Genomic DNA, 19,390 nt, shown 5'->3' on the forward strand with positions numbered 1-19,390 from the left:
ATAGATGGTTATTTTCCTGTCCAAGTGCCCTATCTATCCAGTCCTTTTTTAAAAACTATATTTCAGGTCTTTGTTCTGAGAATTGAAAAAACGGTTTTTCTGCATGAACTTGAAGTTCTGCTAAGGAAGGTTGTGTTATTCAAAACAAAAGTTCGGGTAGGGGTTGCTTCTGATAGCATTCACTTATTTTGTCTTTAAATAGTCTGCTTTAACAAAACATTTGAAAAGATTTGTTGTAATAATCTCTGAAGTTCCGTGTGTGTAGGTCTCAATTTAAAGATTTTTTAAAAAAATAATTGGACCAAAATTTTGACTATCGTCTTGTGTATTAATAGGATTTGTCTATAAAATAATTCAAACGTGGGACTAAAACACCAGGCCCTTGTCTCCCCCCTTATCTGGGCCTCAATTTTCTCATCTGGGAAATGGAGGTTGGATGAGGTGACTTCTAAAGTCTGTACCGAATAGAGCTGAAGACAAAAAGAAAAAGGCAACTTAGGACCCTTGGTGAGTAGAGTGAAAAGAGGCACATGCCTTACATCAGACATCTGGGTTTGAGTCTCAGATATTATTCGCTACAGGGAGTTACGTGTCACTGTATTCAGCTATAAAATGGGGACTAACTAAGAGCTATGTTGAAAGCTGTTGAGGTTTCAATGGAAACAAGCCTATAATGTTCCCAGCACAACTTGTGCGTGTATTTTATGCTCCTATAAATGGTAGGACCATATTTTAAGGTCAGGAAAAACCTAAGGCTGAGCACATGATCGGATCTAGTAATTTCCACTCTGGCACTTGGAGAAGAAAGGGCGTGATCCTCTCACTGTCCTTTACCAACAGAGATGTCCCTCTGCTCTGATGAAACTGGAGCTGTCAGGGTTTAAAAAAAGCACACCATCACAGGGAAGGCACTGCGTCTTGGCAAGAAGTGCTTAACATAGTTTCCACCGTGACCAAATTCCCTTCCCACCCCACGTCCCACTTCTATTTAAATCCCAGGCCCTCCACCGGCCCACACTCATTTTAGCCAGTGCCCAGGCTAGCAGCAGAGAAGAGAAAGGTAGCATGGCTCCGGGGGAAAAGGAAAGGGAGGAGGGGCCAGCCAAGAGTGCCCTCCGGAAGGTACGCACAGCCACCCTGGTTATCAGCTTGGCCCGAGGTTGGCAGCAGTGGGCCAATGAGAACAGCATCAGGCAGGCCCAGGAGCCCACAGGTTGGATGCCAGGAGGGACCCAGAACCCACCCCAAGCTTCTGGACCAGTGATCCATCCCACCACCCACCGGAAAGCTCAGAGTGCCCCAAAGTCTTCCTCCCCAAAGCCAGAGGGACACGGAGATGGACCAAGCTCAGAGGAAGCCACCGAGGTGTCTCAGATCAAAAGGAAAGAGGTGACCAAAACAGTCGTCAGCAAGGCTTACGAGAGAGGAGGGGATGTGGGCCACCTCAGCCACAGATACGAGAAGGATGGGGACATGCCTGAAGCTGGGCAGCCAGAGAGTGAAATGGACAGAATCTTCTGCGGCCATGGCTCCCCGACGCGGAGGAGAAAATGTGCCAGCCTGGTATCTGAGCGGATCGAAGGCTGGAAAGAGATGGGACAGGAGGAACGGGAAGGGCCCAAGTGCAGGAGCAGCAGCGTAGACACAGAGGACAGCGGCTACGGAGGGGAGACGGAGGGGAGGCTGGAGCTGGACGGAGAGCGGGTGGCCGCTGCCAGAATCAAACGCCCCTTGCCCTTCCAGTAAGTGAATGCATCTCCCAACTCCTTATCCCGCTCCTGAGCCCCAGGCAGCTGCGGGAATCCCAGAGAGCAGGGAAGGACCACCAAAGTCAGAGTGAGAATCTCACAGCTCGGGCAGGCAGCGAGGTCTGGGGAAAGGCACGCTTCTGGGCTAAGAGGGCAGGACCAAGCTCAGCCATGGACCTTTGGGCCAAGGGCCTGCACTATTTGGTTTCTCCTTTCTGTTTTGAACACTCCAGGTTTAGCCACAACAAAGATGAAGCCACCGGAGAGGGGTATCTGCTTTGGGAAAAATTTTTAAGTCAATTCTATAATGAGTAACAAATTGGTTTATTTTTCTGCAGAGACAAGTATTTACTGGTAGACTGAGTGGAGAAACCTTTTCCTTGTCCAAAATCAGTCTACAGTATTTTCAAGAAACACATCTACCCAAATAGTGCCCCTGGAACACGGACTTCTGTGAGCCTGTATACAGGTGGGAAGCTGCTGTCTGACGTCAAAGCAGGCTCTGAAGTCAGACAGACCCAAGTTCAGATTCCAGCTCTGCCCTGACTATAGTTAACAATACTGTATTATGCACTTGAAAGTTGCTAAGAGAATATCTCTTAAATGTTCTCACCACACAAAAAAACGGCTTATTCTTCTAAACCCATTTCCTCCTTTGTAAAACAATGGCAACAGTAACCTTTTGGAATAAATTCTGTTGTATTGGGAGGAGATGAGAATTTAGCACAGTGCCTGCACATAAGCTCACTATATGAAAGTTATTACTCCTCATATAGATTTTTTTAGCAATTTTTCAAACCTTCAGAAAACTTTGTTCTGCTTATAAACAAAGACAGAAATGCTATAAAAGCTAGGTAATTAAAATATCACAATCCGAAAACAACTAAATGCGCGCGCACACACACACACACACACACACACACACAGACTCAAACTGATACTTTAGTCTGACAAGAAACGCATGTTTTGTTTCAAGACAGTAGCTGGCTCCACGTAACAGAAAGTCAGGATTTCTCACTCAACAACCACAGGATATCAGAATATAGGAAAAGTCTCAGATGTGGCGAATAATTATAAACTGACTCCTTCTGGGAACGGTTAGATGTGTAGGTGTGTTTTTCAACTTTTATGATATAATCAGAAGGTAAAGAACAAAATTAGTTACCTTATTTGACAAAAAGCTGTCAGTTTGTGACTTTAAAGATGTTTTGAAAGAATTAGCACTATTATATTGAAAGCTTTCAAGAAAAATGAAATGGCAAACTTAGATAATCATAATTCCGCGTGCATTTAGTGTGTGCTGTGGGTATTTTACGTGCTTTGCCCTTAGAACTCTCACAGTGAGGTAGGTAATATCCCAGTTTAGGGATGAGAGCACTGAAGCTCAGAGGGAAATTTCACTCAGCAAGTTAGTGACCTGAGATGTGTACGCCTGTCTCCAAATGTAAGGCTTTGAAACCAGACATGATGCTACTTCTCATGCAGAACCTTGAGGATGCATTCAGAGACCTAGATTTGTGCTCTATTTACATTCACGTAGGAATTCATAATCAGAAATCACTATTCTACCAGACCATATGGAACCATAGTCTAAGTTTCGGCCTTGTGAATTTGGGGGTGTGTGTGCTACAAAACAAAACAATAGAACAGAATAAACCCAACAGAACAAAGACTAAGGGTGGCACAATGACGATCTTCCTGTCAGCATGTTTTGAATTGGCCAGAGGTAGGGAGGTGACAGTTGGGACCAATCTCCAATGCATGTTACTCTTCTTTGGCACTTGTCTAAGTATTTATTCATTTAATCCTCAAAACATTCTCATGGGGTAGGCACAGTCATTATCCTCATTGGATAGATGGGAACATAAGACAAAGAAGTATTAGGGAATTTGTATAAGATTGTACAGCCCATGGGGTTTGAACCCAGGCACGCTGGATCCAGAGCCCACCCTCTCGACCACTACTCTAAACTGTCTCACCTAGAAGTGAGAACTTCCATACCAGACCCTTCTGTTGGTTCCCCCAGACAGACATGGACATGGACACCTTCTTAGTGTGATAGATACCTTTGAATGAGAGACAGATTTGAATCATGGTCACTCTGGCAAATCCTAAGTTTCTTTGTACTCATCTAAAAAAAATAGAGGTGATAATCCATAGAGTTATTTTGGTATTAATTATGTAAAGCAACGGACCCAGGAAAGCTACTTAATAAGTTGTACTCATTATAATGCAAGGGGCCAGCCCTGGTGATCCCAACACTATGAGATGCTAGGAGATTGGCTCTCAGGGTTTGGGGAGGAGAATGCGAATGAAATCCCTTCCTTCCTTCTTTGGTTCCTTTCCCTTAGTCTTAGAATACGTAGGGTACCAGAATGTCGTACACAGCAACAGCAGCTCTGAATGTCAGCAGTAATCCTAGCTATGCTCAGGAAGCTTCAGCAGAAGCCCAATGGGACTTTTTACCTGATGGGACTCTCACATACTGCTTGAGAAATGAATGTGGCATTATTGAGGAGGCCTATGGGAAAGGGGGTTTTGTTCATTTATTTTTAATTCTAAGCACCATTCTTTCCCCATATCCACTAACAGGGAGAAAATTATGTGTCACGAATATTTAAGTAGAAAAAAAGTTTTCTTGGTGGTTAAGATGTTCTATGGATAACAGAGACAAGTCAGGTTTGGTAGAAAGTAGAAATATTCTTCACCAGTAGAGTTCTACTACCTGGGGCTTTACTATGAAAATGATTTCTATTTTATGCTTTATTTTTTAAATATTCAGTCTTTTGATTGTATAGCTATGTGACTTGTTTGGTCCAGCTCCTTTAGACAAAGGAAATTTTATCTCCCACACAGTAATGATGCAATATTGAAACGACAGTCACTCATCCATTCTCTCCTCCAAGTTCTGTCTGGCAAAAATACTAAAGGTTGAGCGTTTTATAGAAAAGGGAACTGAGCGTGGAGATGTATACAAGTCATAGAGCTAGTAAGTGATGGCATTGGGAAGGCTGATGCCAGAGCTTGCATTCTTAACCACTGTTAGACTGATTCTCTGAGGACAGAATGGACTCAAGAAATCAAATGGAGATCAAAGCATCAGCTTCATTAGTGGAATCCCAATAACTCCCAAACTGTAGTGTTTTGGTACCACTATATTGAAGATATTTGCTAGAAATGAAGGGGAAAGTATGGCTTTCTAATATTTGCCCCCAATTCTCGAGCTTGGAACCCTTTCCATGGACTCTGAGGACAGCTGCCGATCTGCAAGGAGCAGCACAGGCTTGGCTCCCAAACATGGCTGGTAACAGAAAGGAGACAGTTTTGAATTCAGTCACCCTACTTCTGATAAGTGTGACCCCGTAGATATCAATCTCCCATTAACCAAGCTGGCTATACTTCCTGTGGTGAAGGGCAAGCAAACCAGTGGACAGAGGAGCAGATTCTCCCCAGAACTTCCCTGAGAAGTTGGAAAGGGTGGCAGAAGTTCTTCAGTTTACTGACGGAGAAGTGTTCTAGCCTAAGATATGGATGTGGTGCCAGTCTTTGAATATCGCTTTGCTTCTATAAATGTGTAACGAGATTGTCTTTCTAAAGCTCAATCTAAACTGTTATTCACATTTTTACTTGAAATTTAGAAAAACAGGATAAGCTGATATATTGAGTCTTACATTCATTGATCAGGAGGATACTCAAGGTATAAGACTTTCTAATCCTGATTTAAACCTGAAACTTCCATACTTTTTAAAAACTGGAAATACTAAGACAATATAGAACGTTTATAAGATAGAAAAAATTAAATACTCATTAAGATATATTTTCTTCTGGTACTTCTTTAAAACAACCTTGTCTATTTTCTAATTCTTGCTAATAGGATCAATTCTTTTGCTGTCCTTTTCTCTTGTTACTGGGAATTACAGTTTGACCATATAACAAATGGAAATTAAGATTTAGTAGGTGCTTTTTTAGATGTTTCTCTTCTTCACAGTTATTACCTCACCAACCCCAACCCTTATCCCAAATGACATAGAGTGTCAACACTCAGGGAATTTAAGTTCTAATTAAAATTAGAAGAAAAAATACTACATCAATGAATGAGAGACCCATATAACATACAGTTTAAACAAATTACCTCTGGATGATAATTTGAATATTTTTCTGCTTCTTGTAAATTCTAAAATCAATACAGTTGATGCAAAACAACATGGGTTTGAACTGTGTGGGTCCACTTATAAGCAGATTTTTCAAATAAATGCTTGCAACACTACTACACAATCCATGGTTGGTTGAATCTATGGAGGTGGAACCATGGATACAGTATAAGTGTAGAGTTATACTCGGATTTTCAAGTGCTTGAAAGAACAGAACCCCTCCCCCACCATTGTTCCCTTGAACAACCCGATGAGGATCCTGTAGTACTGTAGTATTTACTATATAAAAAAAAAAAAATCCATGTATAAGCGGACCTGCGCAGTTCAAGCCTGTGTTGTTCAAGGGTCGACTATAATACCAGCATGAAAGAGAGTTTTGAAAAAGAAAACAAATCAACTGTCATCTAGACACCGACACAATTATTTTCAGTTGTGCACATGCTCTTGATTTCTTCGGCCTGGTGTGTACACATTTTACATGGTTAGAATTGTACCATAAATACTCAAATTTGGTTCACTCTGATGACTTTCATGAATGTCTTTCAGTGGTTATTCGTCGTTCTGTTTTCATTATTGAATATTCAACGAGTACCTAAAAGACTGTCTGGCACACAGCAGTTGTCATAAGTACTTTACTAGAGGATGGAAGGAATGTCAAAGTGCCCAGAAGCTCCTTAAAGGGAGGATGTATTATGTTTTATACTATAGGACAGAACCACAGGTGGTGCTCAGGAGACAAAAAGTATGAGTTAATAAATCGTGCTATTCTTTTCACTTTCTTCTGAAATGTTTCAAGTCGCTTCTCCAGCAAGATGTTCCAGCCTTGGGCTTGTTATTGAAGACTATGTCTGCCATGGATTGCCATCATTCCAAGGGCACTAGGTGTTTCCTCTCCTTTGGTCATGAGATCAAGCAGCCCATAATCTGAGCAGCTGAACAGGGACAGTCTATGGAGATGCAGATGAAGACGAGGACCAGCAGGGTTGAGGGAAATGCATTCCACTTCAGGGCAGTGTAGCTCCTAGCACTTTTCCATACATGTATGATTTTTTTACGTTGTGATTAATTGTGTAAACAGTTTTTGTATGCTGCTTTTTCCCAATTAACTTTGTCATATACTTTTGCCCATGTCATTACAAAGAAGAGCAGTGTTATATTCAGCAAGGTACTCCTAGTTTGAATTCTACTGCAACAGTGAAACAATGCAGCAAGTGTAGGACACAAACCACGGGAATTAGTGAAAGGTCGCCATCTAGGGGATGGCCTTCCTGTTCGAAGAAAACAATGCTCAGGCAAGTAAGCTTGCCTCTCGATCCAGTGTTAGCCTCCTGCATCTGAATGACCAGACTGCAGGAAGTGAGTTTGGATAGCGAGGAAGACTCACATCTGACCCGTTCCTGGGTTTTGAACAGCAAATTGTGAGAGTTCAGATAGCAGGGGCCACTGAGTTCGGGCATGCCACTGCCATAAGCAAATTCAACCCTGCTCTACATCTCCCACTTCCAATGCTTCCACACATGAAGCCACTCGGAGCTGGGGAGAAGGATGGGTGAGTCACTTGTACGGATGAGGAATACAAATTTCTGACTTTTAGGTAGTCCAAGAGTTCATGCTTTACTCATGAAGGCAAAGAGACCTCGAAAAAAAGTCTAGGAGATTGGAGATACAGAAATGACAGGAAAGTCTGTTAAAGACAAATTTTGCCATTTTAAAATTAGATCTGCACCCTCATGACAGTATTGGTCTACATTTTCCAATGCTGGTTTTTGTTTTGTTTTAATAAGAAATGCATTCCAAACTGCAAGGGCAGACACACACATTTGAGACACAGCTCATCCACATATTAGACACTGTCCTGGCAGGCTGAGTGGCATCATTACACAGAGGGAAGAGCACTGACTCTGCCTAAGACAGTTTGGGTTTGAATCCTGCCTCTTCCGCTGGGTTAGGGCAGCATTTCACAGAAGATATACACAGGCTCTGGAGCCGGATTAACTTTGGTACAAGTCACAGACCCATCACTTAACAGCTTTGTGACTTTAAGCAAAGTTACTTAACCCCTCTGGCCTCAGCTTCCTCATCTGGGAAGTGAGATTAACAGTACCTATCTCATGAAATGGTTGTGGAAATATTAGTAGAAAGTGTTTAGAAGAATGCCAGCACACTGTGTTCAATAAATGTTACTATTGCTAGCTGGTGTTTCCTATATATACAGCTTGATTTTTCAAAATTTGTGGTACATCATAGATACTAGTATAGATATGCTTCATTAAAGATCCATATATAGGGACTTCCCTGGCGGTCCAGTGCTTAAGACTCCACACTTCCACTGCAGGGGGCACGGGTTCCATCCCAAGTCGGGGAAAGAAGATCCACATGCTGTGCAGGGGGCCAAAAAAAAAAAAATCCATATATAAAACTCTATACATGAGTAAATATTACAGAGTATGTGTGCCGATATAAGGCTTATTTTGGGCAAATAATTGTTTCTTGATGTCCTGTGTAAAGTGTATTCCCTTAATACACTCATTCAAGTCCAGTTCTAAATGTTACTAATATGCAACTTTAAGATACACATATTTGGGGCTTCCCTGGTGGCGCAGTGGTTGAGAATCTGCCTGCTAATGCAGGGGACACGGGTTCGAGCCCTGGTCTGGGAGGATCCCACATGCCGCGGAGCAACTAGGCCCGTGAACTACAACTACTGAGCCTGCGCGTCTGGAGCCTGTGCTCCGCAACAAGAGAGACCGCAACAGTGAGAGGCCTGCGCACCGCGATTAAGAGTGGCCCCTGCTTGCCACAACTAGAGAAAGCCCTCGCACAGAAATGAAGACCCAAAACAGCAAAAATAAATAAATTAATTAATAAACCCTTACCCCCAACATCTTCTTTAAAAAAAAAAGATACACATATTTGCATTACATTTGTGTAAGGAAGTTTTCTTGAAATAGTTTAATATGATTATTTTACAGAGCTTAAAACATTACTGTTATTTAGAGAGAAAATAATCTAGAAGGAGATACCTCAAACTAAGAACAATGGTGGCCTTGTATATGATTTTTCTTCTTTTATCTCTTACTTTTTTGAATTGTTCATATTTCTTTCATAAAGAAACAATTATAGAGTTACATTAAGATGCATATGTACAAGAAGTACAAACAGAAAGCAACACTTGGGTGTTAAAATATCAATATTTTGATTCTTCATCCTCTCTCTCTCTCTTTTAGGGCAAATAGATTCACAGAGAAACTCAACTGCAAAGCCCAGCAAAAATACAGCCAAGTGGGCAACCTTACAGAAAGATGGCAACACTGGGCTGATGAACACAGACGATCTCAGAAGCTCAATCCTTTCAGTGAAGAGTTTGATTATGAGTTGGCCATGTCCACCTGCCTGCACAAAGGAGATGAAGGCTACGGCCGTCCCAAGGAAGGAACCAAAACTGCCGAAAGGGCCAAGAGAGCCGAGGAGCACATCTACAGAGAAATCATGGACATGTGCTTCATCATCCGAACGATGGCTCACCACAGACGGGACGGCAAGATCCAGGTTACTTTTGGAGATCTCTTTGACAGATACATTCGTATTTCAGATAAAGTTGTGGGCATTCTCATGCGTGCCAGGAAGCATGGACTGGTTGACTTTGAAGGAGAGATGTTATGGCAAGGCCGGGATGACCATGTTGTGATTACTCTACTGAGTGAACCTTCAACTGCACAAGCCAAACTTGACCCACTCTTGTCTTAATGCTAAATACGAATGTAGTGAAAAGTAAAATGCAAACTGCTCTGTAATAAGTTGGCAAATATTAAACAATTTTTACATGATTGACTTTTTTGGCACTCTATTTAAGCACACACAAAGCATTTCAGAAAGGACATCGAGGACTATTCGTATATAATAGTATAAATATTTGAAATTCCATTTACCCTTTTAGGCAAAAATGTTTGGCTATTCTTTGCACAACTAGTATAAATCTTTAAATAAACAATTATATCTAAGAAAAATGCTGACTTCAGGGAAATATCAGCAAAACATATTACAATGTGTCATTGTTCAGGAAAAAAAAAATTCCAGCAAGTTTGGCAAAACTAAATTTAAAATTTTCTAGGAAGCTTGACTTTGTACCATTATTTTTATCCCTTAAAAAACAAGCACACAAAATAAGCACACAAATAAAAAGTTGTATTCAAATAAGATGCTGGAATTTCTCTGTGGACTTTGAATTTAATAGGTTTCCAACAGAAATTAGCCACCTTTCTCTGATGTGATTTGCACAAATCACATAAAAAGACATTGCTGGTGGTCTTAGAGCCAGCAGAGAAGGCGGTTTTGTTCACTTTCTCTATGAAAGCAGAGCAAAGGTAAGACATTTAGATTTACCTGCCATCGCAGGACTTCTTGGGGAAGTTTCATTTTTTCTCAAAACCTTAGTGAGTCATGCTGTTTGAAGTAGAAATACAGAAAATGCTACAGTGAATTGGAATGTTGAGTGTAGAAGAATCCGATAGAATCATGGGTAGATCAGAAACAGACTTGAGACATTTTAATTTACTTCATGCTGTAACAAATTTTTTGAAATATCTGAAAGTCCTAAAGCAGCAATATTAGTCCTGCCAAAGTGAAAAAAGTATAGCTTAATGATGACAGACAAATTTATTTGGCACTAATCTGTTACTTGTCAATTGTTCTCAATTAGATTTAATGTGCCTTGTATAATTTTAAAAACAAACTGAATAAAAATTGTGAGATTACAATTCTTTCAGAATTCAATGGAAGTTACTAAATGATATTATAGCACTTCGGTGTTAGATACAGAAATTAATGTCAAAGCATAACACCTCAAAGTAATAGACACTCATAATTGTTAGGCATTAGGTTTAATATAAAGTATGGATTAAACTACCGTAAGAGTTATCCTTGTTTTCATGTATGATTCTCTTTCAAACTGAAAGTTCCAAAAATCTTCTTAAAGAAGGTTTATACATTTTTGTTTCCATAATAGATTTGTTAAATTACAAATTAATAACTAATATTTCTAAGTAGGATTTCATATAAGATGTATACTTTTATCACAACAGTGAAACCTATGTCAAAACTTAAAAACATGGCACAAGAATAAAAGATACTTTCTTGTACTTTATGTTCTTGTTTTTATATTACTGTTTTGAAGTTATATTCCACAATGCCACTTTTATAGAGTGCACTTTTATAGAGTGGAATATTTAGACAGAGAGCGCGTATTCAACTCTGGGCAGTAACATCGATGCAGATCATTCAAAGTTCAGTTTGTCTGAACGTGAGGATGGAATTTAAAAGTCTTCTTCTCAGAGAGCTTACATTAACACTCTTCTGAATAAGGTGTGACTCTAAAATCAGAAAGTTTTCTTAGAGGAAAATGCCTGCTATATGACAGATTTTTATCTTAAAAAAACTCCATGATAGGAAAAACCCATGGTTGAAAACCTTAAGGCTTTTAGACAAAAAAAGATCAGTAGAACTCAGGTGGCAAACATGTTAATGAAAGTCCTCATATTTTCAGTCACCAAATAACATATGAAATAATTATATATAAGGTAAATATACTATCAATAGCACTTTACTTTTGGCAATTCTAAATTCCTAGTAACGGATAAGTGTACAGTTGGTTTCCAAATCTTCAGGATTTTTCCAAACTTTCAATCAGATGTTTAAAGAGCTTGGGGTTACTGAAAGGTACATTTTTGTTTTTTTAACCTTTTCTGTATGGATCTCCAAATGTTTGATGCCTTTTAATTTCTTTAACTTGAAGTTTTATGACTTCCTGATTCCCAAGTTCACCTTCTTATCACTTTGCCCACTTACATCAACAGGAGGGAAGTCGGCACTCGGACTTTCTTTCTCGCCAACACTGTGTTGGAAAATGAGGCTGCAACTATATTTTTACTTCTGCTTTTACTTTCCCTTCCCCAATTCAAGTTCCTTTCTTTTTAAAATGAATTTTTATTTTTAATATATATATTTTTAAATAAATTTATTTATTTACTTTTGGCTGCATTGGGTCTTCGTTGCTGTACGCGGGCTTTCCCTAGCTGTGGCGAGCAGGGGCTACTCTTTGTTGTGGTGCGTGGGCTTCTCATTGCGGTGGCTTCTCTTGTTGAGGAGCACAGGCTCTAGGTGCACGGGCTTCAGTAGTTGTGGCACGCGGGCTCAGCAGTTGTGGCTGGTGGGCTCTAGAGCGCAGGCTCAGTAGTTGTGGTGCACGGCCTTAGTTGCTCCGCGGCATGTGGGATCTTCCCAGATCAGGGCTCAAACCCGTGTCCCCTGCATTGGCAGGCGGATTCTTAACCACTGCTCCATCAGTGAAGCCCCCCCACCCTTTTTTTTTAATACTACCAACAGATATATTAGGTACTGTTTCTCACATGATGTGGGAATAATTCTGTGTAAAGTAGAATTTCGTTTCAGTGGGAACTCATGCTAGAGAAACTATCGCTGTACTTTATTGTCACTAATTTCAGGGATTACAGAAGCAGGGAACCATCTGGCCCATGTTAAAGTGGCCTCTTAATGCAGATGCCTCCTAGAATATACATTTTCATTCCCAGTACCGAGGATGTTTCTTGATACACAGTAAGAACACAATGTTTGCAGAAGTATTTAATTTATAAATGCGCCGTAGGACCTAACTTCTTGGCCTAGAGGTTTTCAGAGTGCTGTGGTTCAATATCATCCCAGCAAGGATTATCTCATGGCATTGTGTGCCCAGATTTGGGGGGCACTCCTGTACCTAACAAAATCACATTGCATTTACTTCTTTTTTTTTTTTTTGCGGTATGCGGGCCTCTCACTGCTGTGGCCTCTCCCATTGTGGAGCACAGGCTCCAGACGCGCAGGCTCAGCGGCCATGGCTCACGGGCCTGACCGCTCCGCGGCATGTGGGATTTTCCCAGACCGGGGCACGAACCCGTGTCCCCTGCATCGGCAGGCGGGCTCTCAACCACTGCGCCACCAGGGAAGCCCTGCATTTACTTTTTGACCAATAAATTCCAATCCCCAAATTTCCTTTTAAGACACAACTCAAACAATATGAAAATACATATGCATAACATAGTGTACTATTTTTAATTGTAAAATAATGCAATAACCTAATACATATAGGAAAATGGCCGAAAAAAGCATGGTACATACACATGGATGCAGCTCTGAAAAAAGTAAGGAAAAGGTTGCAGGGGAGATTAAGATGGCAGAGAGTAGGAGAATGCTGAGCTCACCTCACCCCAGGAACACATCAACAGTACAACTTCACGTGGAGCAATTCTCACTGAAGACAAACTGGAGACTGGCAGAAAGGCTATGCTACAACGAAGGCTCTAAAGAAAGATTCACACAGAACCAGGTAGGAAGGGAGGGGAAGCTGTCAGATCAGGGCCTGCACCCTGAGCAGGGAACACAAAGAGGAAGGGGATATATCACAAGCTCGGGGATCCTGCCTGGGGAGTGAGGGGTTTGAGACACATATTGGGCACCCCCAGACCTGGAGTCCGACACTGGGAAGATGAGCCCCTTTAGCTGGTTTGAAAACCAGTGCGCCTTACCAGAGGGCTGGCTGTAAGAACCAAGACTCTGCTAGTGAAGAGTGCCCACGTGCTTGATTACTTCCAGGAACAAGCCAGAGGAAGCAGTAAATTAGACTCAGTAAAACAGGTGAATGGGTGAATGTATGGAGGGAGCAGGGCGATGGTCAGGAGAGGAGAAAGAAAGCAAATAGTTCTTTTTTAAACACTCTAGGACATATATTTTGGTAAACAAATATACACAAGTACTGTTGGGTACATAGCAAGGAATGCAATTTGCCGGCCAAGTTTAGCTTTAGTAGAATTACCGCCAAAAAATGTTTTCCAAAGTTATTCCACTTCACATTCCTTTTTAAAATAGCGCTTATTGGCTGTTTTAATACTTTTAGGAATTACCAAAGTCTTCTGCCTTTTTCGTCTTTTGTTTGAGTCGTAGTCATTTGTATATTGTGTATGAGACCTTCATTAGATCTGTGTATTACAAAAACCTTCTACTCTGTTGGTTGCCTTTTCATTTTTAACGATGTCTTTTGATGAAAAGCTCTTAACATTTTAATGTAGTATAATTTACCATTTTTTTCCTTTATAGTTAGTGCTTTTCTGTCCAATGTATGTGTAGCCTAAAGTCATGATGACATTCTCCTATATTTTTCAACTAAAAGCATTATTTTTTTACCTTTAACATTTAGATCTACAATCTGTAATTATGTGGTATGAGATAGGTCAAGATTTTTTGTTCCATACAGGCATCCAATTAATCCAGCATCATTTATTGAAAAGACCATTCTCTCCACTAAGCAGCAGCAGCATCTTTTTAAAAAATCAGTCAGTTTCTAGACTCTTGACTTTAATCCATTCTTTTGTATATCCTTTGACCAATACCACATTGTTTTAAACACCTTTTTAATAGATCCTGATTATCTAGTATTTAAGACCACAGCCTCATTCTTCACTGTTGCCTCAGCTGTTCTTTGCCTTTACATTTCCATATAAATTACAGACCGGCTTAATTTCCACAAATAAACCTGGCTGAGATTTTCCCTGCCAATACAGATTGATTTTAGAGAACTGACATCTTTCAACTTTGTCTTCATATCATGAGCATGGTATATCCTTCCTACTTATGTCTATCTTTTTGTTACATATCCGATTTTTTCAGTGGTATTGCAAAATGACAGTATTTTAAGCTTCATTTTCTAACTATTGGTTTAGAAAGAATAAAAAGAAGGGTTTTTACTCTTTTTTTTAATATTGAACTTGTCTTTAGTGACCTTGGCAAATCAAATGATTTCAATAGTTTGATTTTTTTTGGAATTTTCTATGTCCACGATTGTGTCCTATACAAATGACATTTAAAGTCTTTTCTTCCCAGTCCTTATGCCTTTTATCTTGCTTTATTGAACTGGTTGGAACTTCCAGGATAATGTTGAATAGAAGTGGTGAAAGCAGTTATTATTGTTACGTTTCCTACCTCTGGGAGGAAACTTTCAATAATTCACCATTAAAGATGATGCTTCCTGTACATTTTTCAAGGATATTTTTTTATCAGATTGAGGAAGATCCCTTCTTTTCTAATTTGCTAAGTTTTTATCATAAACAGGCACTGAAATTGATCAAATGCTTCTTTTGCTTCTGTAGAGATGATCATGGATTTTTCTTCTTTAAATGTGGAAAATACCAATTTAAAAATAACTACTGTTTGCTTTCCTGGAATAAACTCAATTTGGTTGTAATATATTATTCTTTCATACATTGCTAAATTTGATTTGTGAATATTTTATATAGGATTTTGTATCTATGCTCATACCATGCTGTTCTGTAATTGTTTTTGGTAAGGATTGTAAAGTTTTGGTATCAAGGTGGTGCTAGCCTCAATAACATAAGTTCTCCCTTTTCTCAGTACCCTGGAAGAGTTCATGTAAGACTGATACTTTATTTTTCCTTAAATACTTAAAAGGATTACCCAGTGGAAGCATACAGACCTGAGTTTTTTGTGGGAAGGATTTTTTTGTTTTTAATTAAGAGATTCAGTTTCTTTAATACAAAAATTTTATTTCTTCTTGGATCATTTTTTAATAAATTCTGTTTTCCAAAACATTTTTCTGTTTCATTTACATTGTCAAGTTTATTGATGCAAAGTTCTTCACAATATCTTATCTCTTTAAGGTTCAATGGTTCCAGTGATGTCTCCGTTTAAATTCTTAACAGTGATTTATCTTTTTCTTAATCTTGCTGGAGGTTTACAATTTTATTATTCTCAGATTTTCTGTTCTGTATGCTTGTTTTAAATTTTATTGATTTTTGCTCACATCTTTATTTCGTTTTTCCTTCTATTTTCATTAGGTTAAATTTGTTACTGTTCTTCTAGCTGCTTGAGATGGAAGCTTACAGCCTTTTCTTCTGCCTGTCACTTAATATTACTATACCCCCAAAACCTATCTCAAGAATTCTCTTTTCACTCAGTCTATAATCTCCAAGGGCATCTCATCCACAGGTTATGGCTTCAACATCTACCTATATGTTGTTGATTTAAAATTTTTTTTATCTATCAGAACAGAATATTAATTCCCCCCTGCCCCCAATCTGTTCTCTAGTTTCTCATATTATACTATAATAAGTTCCACAACTCACCTAACTTCCCTATCTGCTGCTTGTTTCTACTCTTTGTACATCACCCATCTCGATGAATAATATATTCCTAACAAAAAAACCTGAGAGCTATCCTTAACTCTTTCTGACATCCAATTAATAACCATATCTTGTTAATCCTAATTCCTAAATCTGTTTCATATCCATGCCTCCTTTCTTATCACTATTGCTACTATTCTCGTTCAGACCTCAACATTTTCGCTCTGGACTTTTCAACAGTCTTATTAGTGTCCTTGTCTCTAATTTGTTTCTCTACTAATCTACTTTTCACAGACATCTTTCTGAAGTGGAAATCTGATCATAACATTCTTGCACTCAAATTTTCTTAATCGCTCCTATGAGATTAAAAAAAATCTAAATTTTTTGACACTGCATAATAACAGGGCTCTTTATGAAATTAGTCTTACCTTGCTATGCACTCCCCACCAAGAAAACCAGGGACATAATTTAAAAATAACAAATGACTTACATTTCCTCATGTGCCAAGTACCCAAGGACATCCCCATTTTTTAAACTGTGCTGTTCCCTCTGTTTGAATGCATCCTTCCAACATGATTACTATTACCACCACCACACCACCACCATAGCTCCTAGAACCATTTTTCACATATAAGACAGTAGTACATTTAATCAGACTTCTTAAATATAAAAATAACTTGATTATTCAATAAATCCAAACTCAAATTTGTACTTATGTATTCAATTTTATTTGGTGTACACCACTATGACCTTACTGTGATTGAAATCCAGTACAGGATTTTTTTATGATTAGTCAACTCCACAAAGACAATAATACTGCTGTGGAAGACCAAAGGGGGAAAGAAACTGATATATTTATTTACAGTTCCCTATATTGTAAACATTTAATCTACACACTGGTAGTAACTTTCAATGAGAGCTTTACATAAACAAGGAAACGATGCCCTGTATTTCTATTCATATTCGGCAATAGCATATTAAATAGATTATCAGATTTTCTTTTTCATTAGCACTATGCTTTCTTTAGATAATTATCTAAACTTTCAAAAGATCTAAATATATCCAAGTACTATACAACTAAATCTACTTAAGCCAACATATTTGGCTTATAATTTCATTTTTAGAATAATTTAAAGTGCTATAAGCAACCTGGCAATCAACACTTTCTGTAAGAACAAAACTACCTTTAAACATTAATTTACAAGATAATATACAATGTTTACCTGGAATAGCTGAAATTTCAGCACAAGGTCACTGTCACATGTATAACGGCAGGATTTTTTTGCATTACATGAAGCTTTGAAATTAACTGATGAATTATTGCCGCAATGGCTTATTACTGGTTTCCTACAAAAGAGGATAAGAACTACTGATATATTTTATCTTTTCTTTTTTTGAGGTCACTTTACAGTAAGTTTGCATATTCAACAAGTCTACTGAGTTACAATATTCTACTATAATCATTGCCCTTTTATAACAGCAAATGCTAATGGTGATTAATAACATATACCACTCAAAAAAAAAAAATCACAAGTTTTTTTTTTTTTTTTTTTTAAAAAAAAAAAAACCACAAGTTTTTTTTTTTTTTTCTTTTGAACAGGAACCTTATTTTGGGAGTTGGTGTGCAACAAGGCTAAAACAACAGAACTATAAAACAGTATACCTGACACAATATGTTGACGAAATATGTATCTGTTTCTTAGTTTTTGTAGTTATGATAATGCCCTGCTAAGCTACGAATATGTAAATAGTATATTTTCTTGCTTGATATATTAAATTCAGTAGAATCATCAAGTTCTCATTCTCCTTTGTCATTTTATAACTCTTTATCAGATAATTCAACGATGAAAGCATATGCCCAAACCTGCAGATCATGTGCACTGTGGTCTATTACAAGCAGAATTTTCCTCAAATTTCATTTTTATTAAAATGAAATTGAGAATACAGGCAAAATTAATAAAGAGAATGTTGTACTGTGAATTAAAACTAGAACTCAGTGGTCTATGAAGTATGCATTGTTTTGGCATGTGTTTTTTCCTTTATAAGAATAACTAAGCGGAGCATGTCGAAAAGTCACCTGTGCCAACCTCACAGATACAGCAGTACCTAGTCTTCGTTCCCTCAATATCCCAGGTTAGACTACTCTACTAAAACAATCAATATAGTTTAAAAAATAATAAACCAAAATAGGTTCAACAAAAGAGCACCATCCTATTAGGAGACTGAGAAAACATGGATTATAGATGAGGTGGTCACTATGATCAAAATGCTACCAAAATTCTGACAAAACCTAAGCTGTTACACTGCAGGGACCCACGCCATGGTCTAACCCTAAAGACCTCTGGGACAGAAACATGATTTTAAAAATAAATTCCAAAATTATAGCTGTAAGAAATGGTGATATGAGCTATTTTCAAAGCATGAGTTACATGTTACATTGTATTGCTTCTTGAACTTTCCAAACAATGCTTGTTTGTCCATGTCAGGTTTGGGCCATTATCCTGCTAAGAGAGAGAACATTATATTCATTCAAAAGCCCAGATTTCAATGTCTTGTATAAAGAAGTCTTCCTTCTTAGAAAGTGTATGATTTCCAAATGTTTTACAAGAATGGCTTCTTCCATGGTAGAGATCTCCATCAAGCCACAGGGCAAATTCTCCCCTGTAATACATAGAAGAAAATAGTTCTAACAAAAATCTTTTAATACTTATGCCCTAAGCTGTAAAAGAATAATTGCAGAGGTTGTAAAATATTAATTTAATGAGACATTTCAATATTCAACAACTCTACAAATTTTTTTCAAAACCATTCCCTACTCCTTTCCACACAAAGTGGCACAAGGCAACTTTGTTTTGTTCATATCCCATTATAAAATCACTTAACATATAGATCAAGGAGTAAGATGAACCCTCTAAAATTATAGAATTAGCTTTTGAGGCAGGTACTACTCTGTTATTCTTTGCTTGGTATTATCAATTTCTCTTTGCTGTTTGGTTTTAATATATTTAACATGAGTTTCTTAGAGACATGAAAACTCCCTATCATCTAAAATAAAATGTGTGGTTAATGTTAAGGGTTCACTCTCTTTTTCTTTTTTTTGAGGTATGTGGGCCTCTCACCGTCGTGGCCTCTCCCACTGCGGAGCACAGCCTCCGGAGGCACAGGCTCAACGGCCATGGCTCACGGGCCCAGCCGCTCCGCGGCACATGGGATCCTCCCGGACCAGGGCACGAACCCGTGTCCCCTGCATCGGCAGGCAGCCTCTCAACCACTGCGCCACCAGGGAAGCCCAAGGGTTCAATCTCTA

The 19,390-nt window shown here is 38.8% G+C and overlaps 2 protein-coding genes across 6 annotated transcripts in view; one reads left to right on the forward strand and one right to left on the reverse strand.

The window, feature by feature from the left end:
• Window positions 1–1,024: 1,024 nt before the first annotated feature.
• On the forward strand, window positions 1,025–9,723 carry ABRA (actin binding Rho activating protein). The gene is made up of 2 exons (XM_024756331.1): window positions 1,025–1,742; window positions 9,127–9,723. Exons 1-2 carry the CDS (start codon window positions 1,066–1,068, stop codon window positions 9,644–9,646), a joined length of 1,197 nt encoding a protein of 398 aa, XP_024612099.1. The 5' UTR covers window positions 1,025–1,065; the 3' UTR covers window positions 9,647–9,723.
• A 7,920-nt stretch (window positions 9,724–17,643) lies between these two features.
• Window positions 17,644–19,390, reverse strand: part of OXR1 (oxidation resistance 1) — a 447,043-nt gene continuing 445,296 nt past the window's right edge. For 4 of the 5 annotated variants that reach the window (XM_024756318.1, XM_024756317.1, XM_024756319.1 and 1 more), the window contains one exon: window positions 17,644–18,744. In XM_024756318.1, coding sequence (XP_024612086.1) covers window positions 18,609–18,744 — 136 coding nt within the window. In that variant the 3' untranslated portion in view covers window positions 17,644–18,608. The remainder of the gene's footprint in view (window positions 18,745–19,390) is intronic. The other variant, XM_024756320.1, reaches the window with a different exon arrangement.

Source organism: Neophocaena asiaeorientalis, unplaced genomic scaffold (assembly GCF_003031525.2).
Source record: "Neophocaena asiaeorientalis asiaeorientalis breed wild unplaced genomic scaffold, Neophocaena_asiaeorientalis_V1.1 scaffold496, whole genome shotgun sequence".
NCBI lineage: Eukaryota > Metazoa > Chordata > Mammalia > Artiodactyla > Phocoenidae > Neophocaena > Neophocaena asiaeorientalis.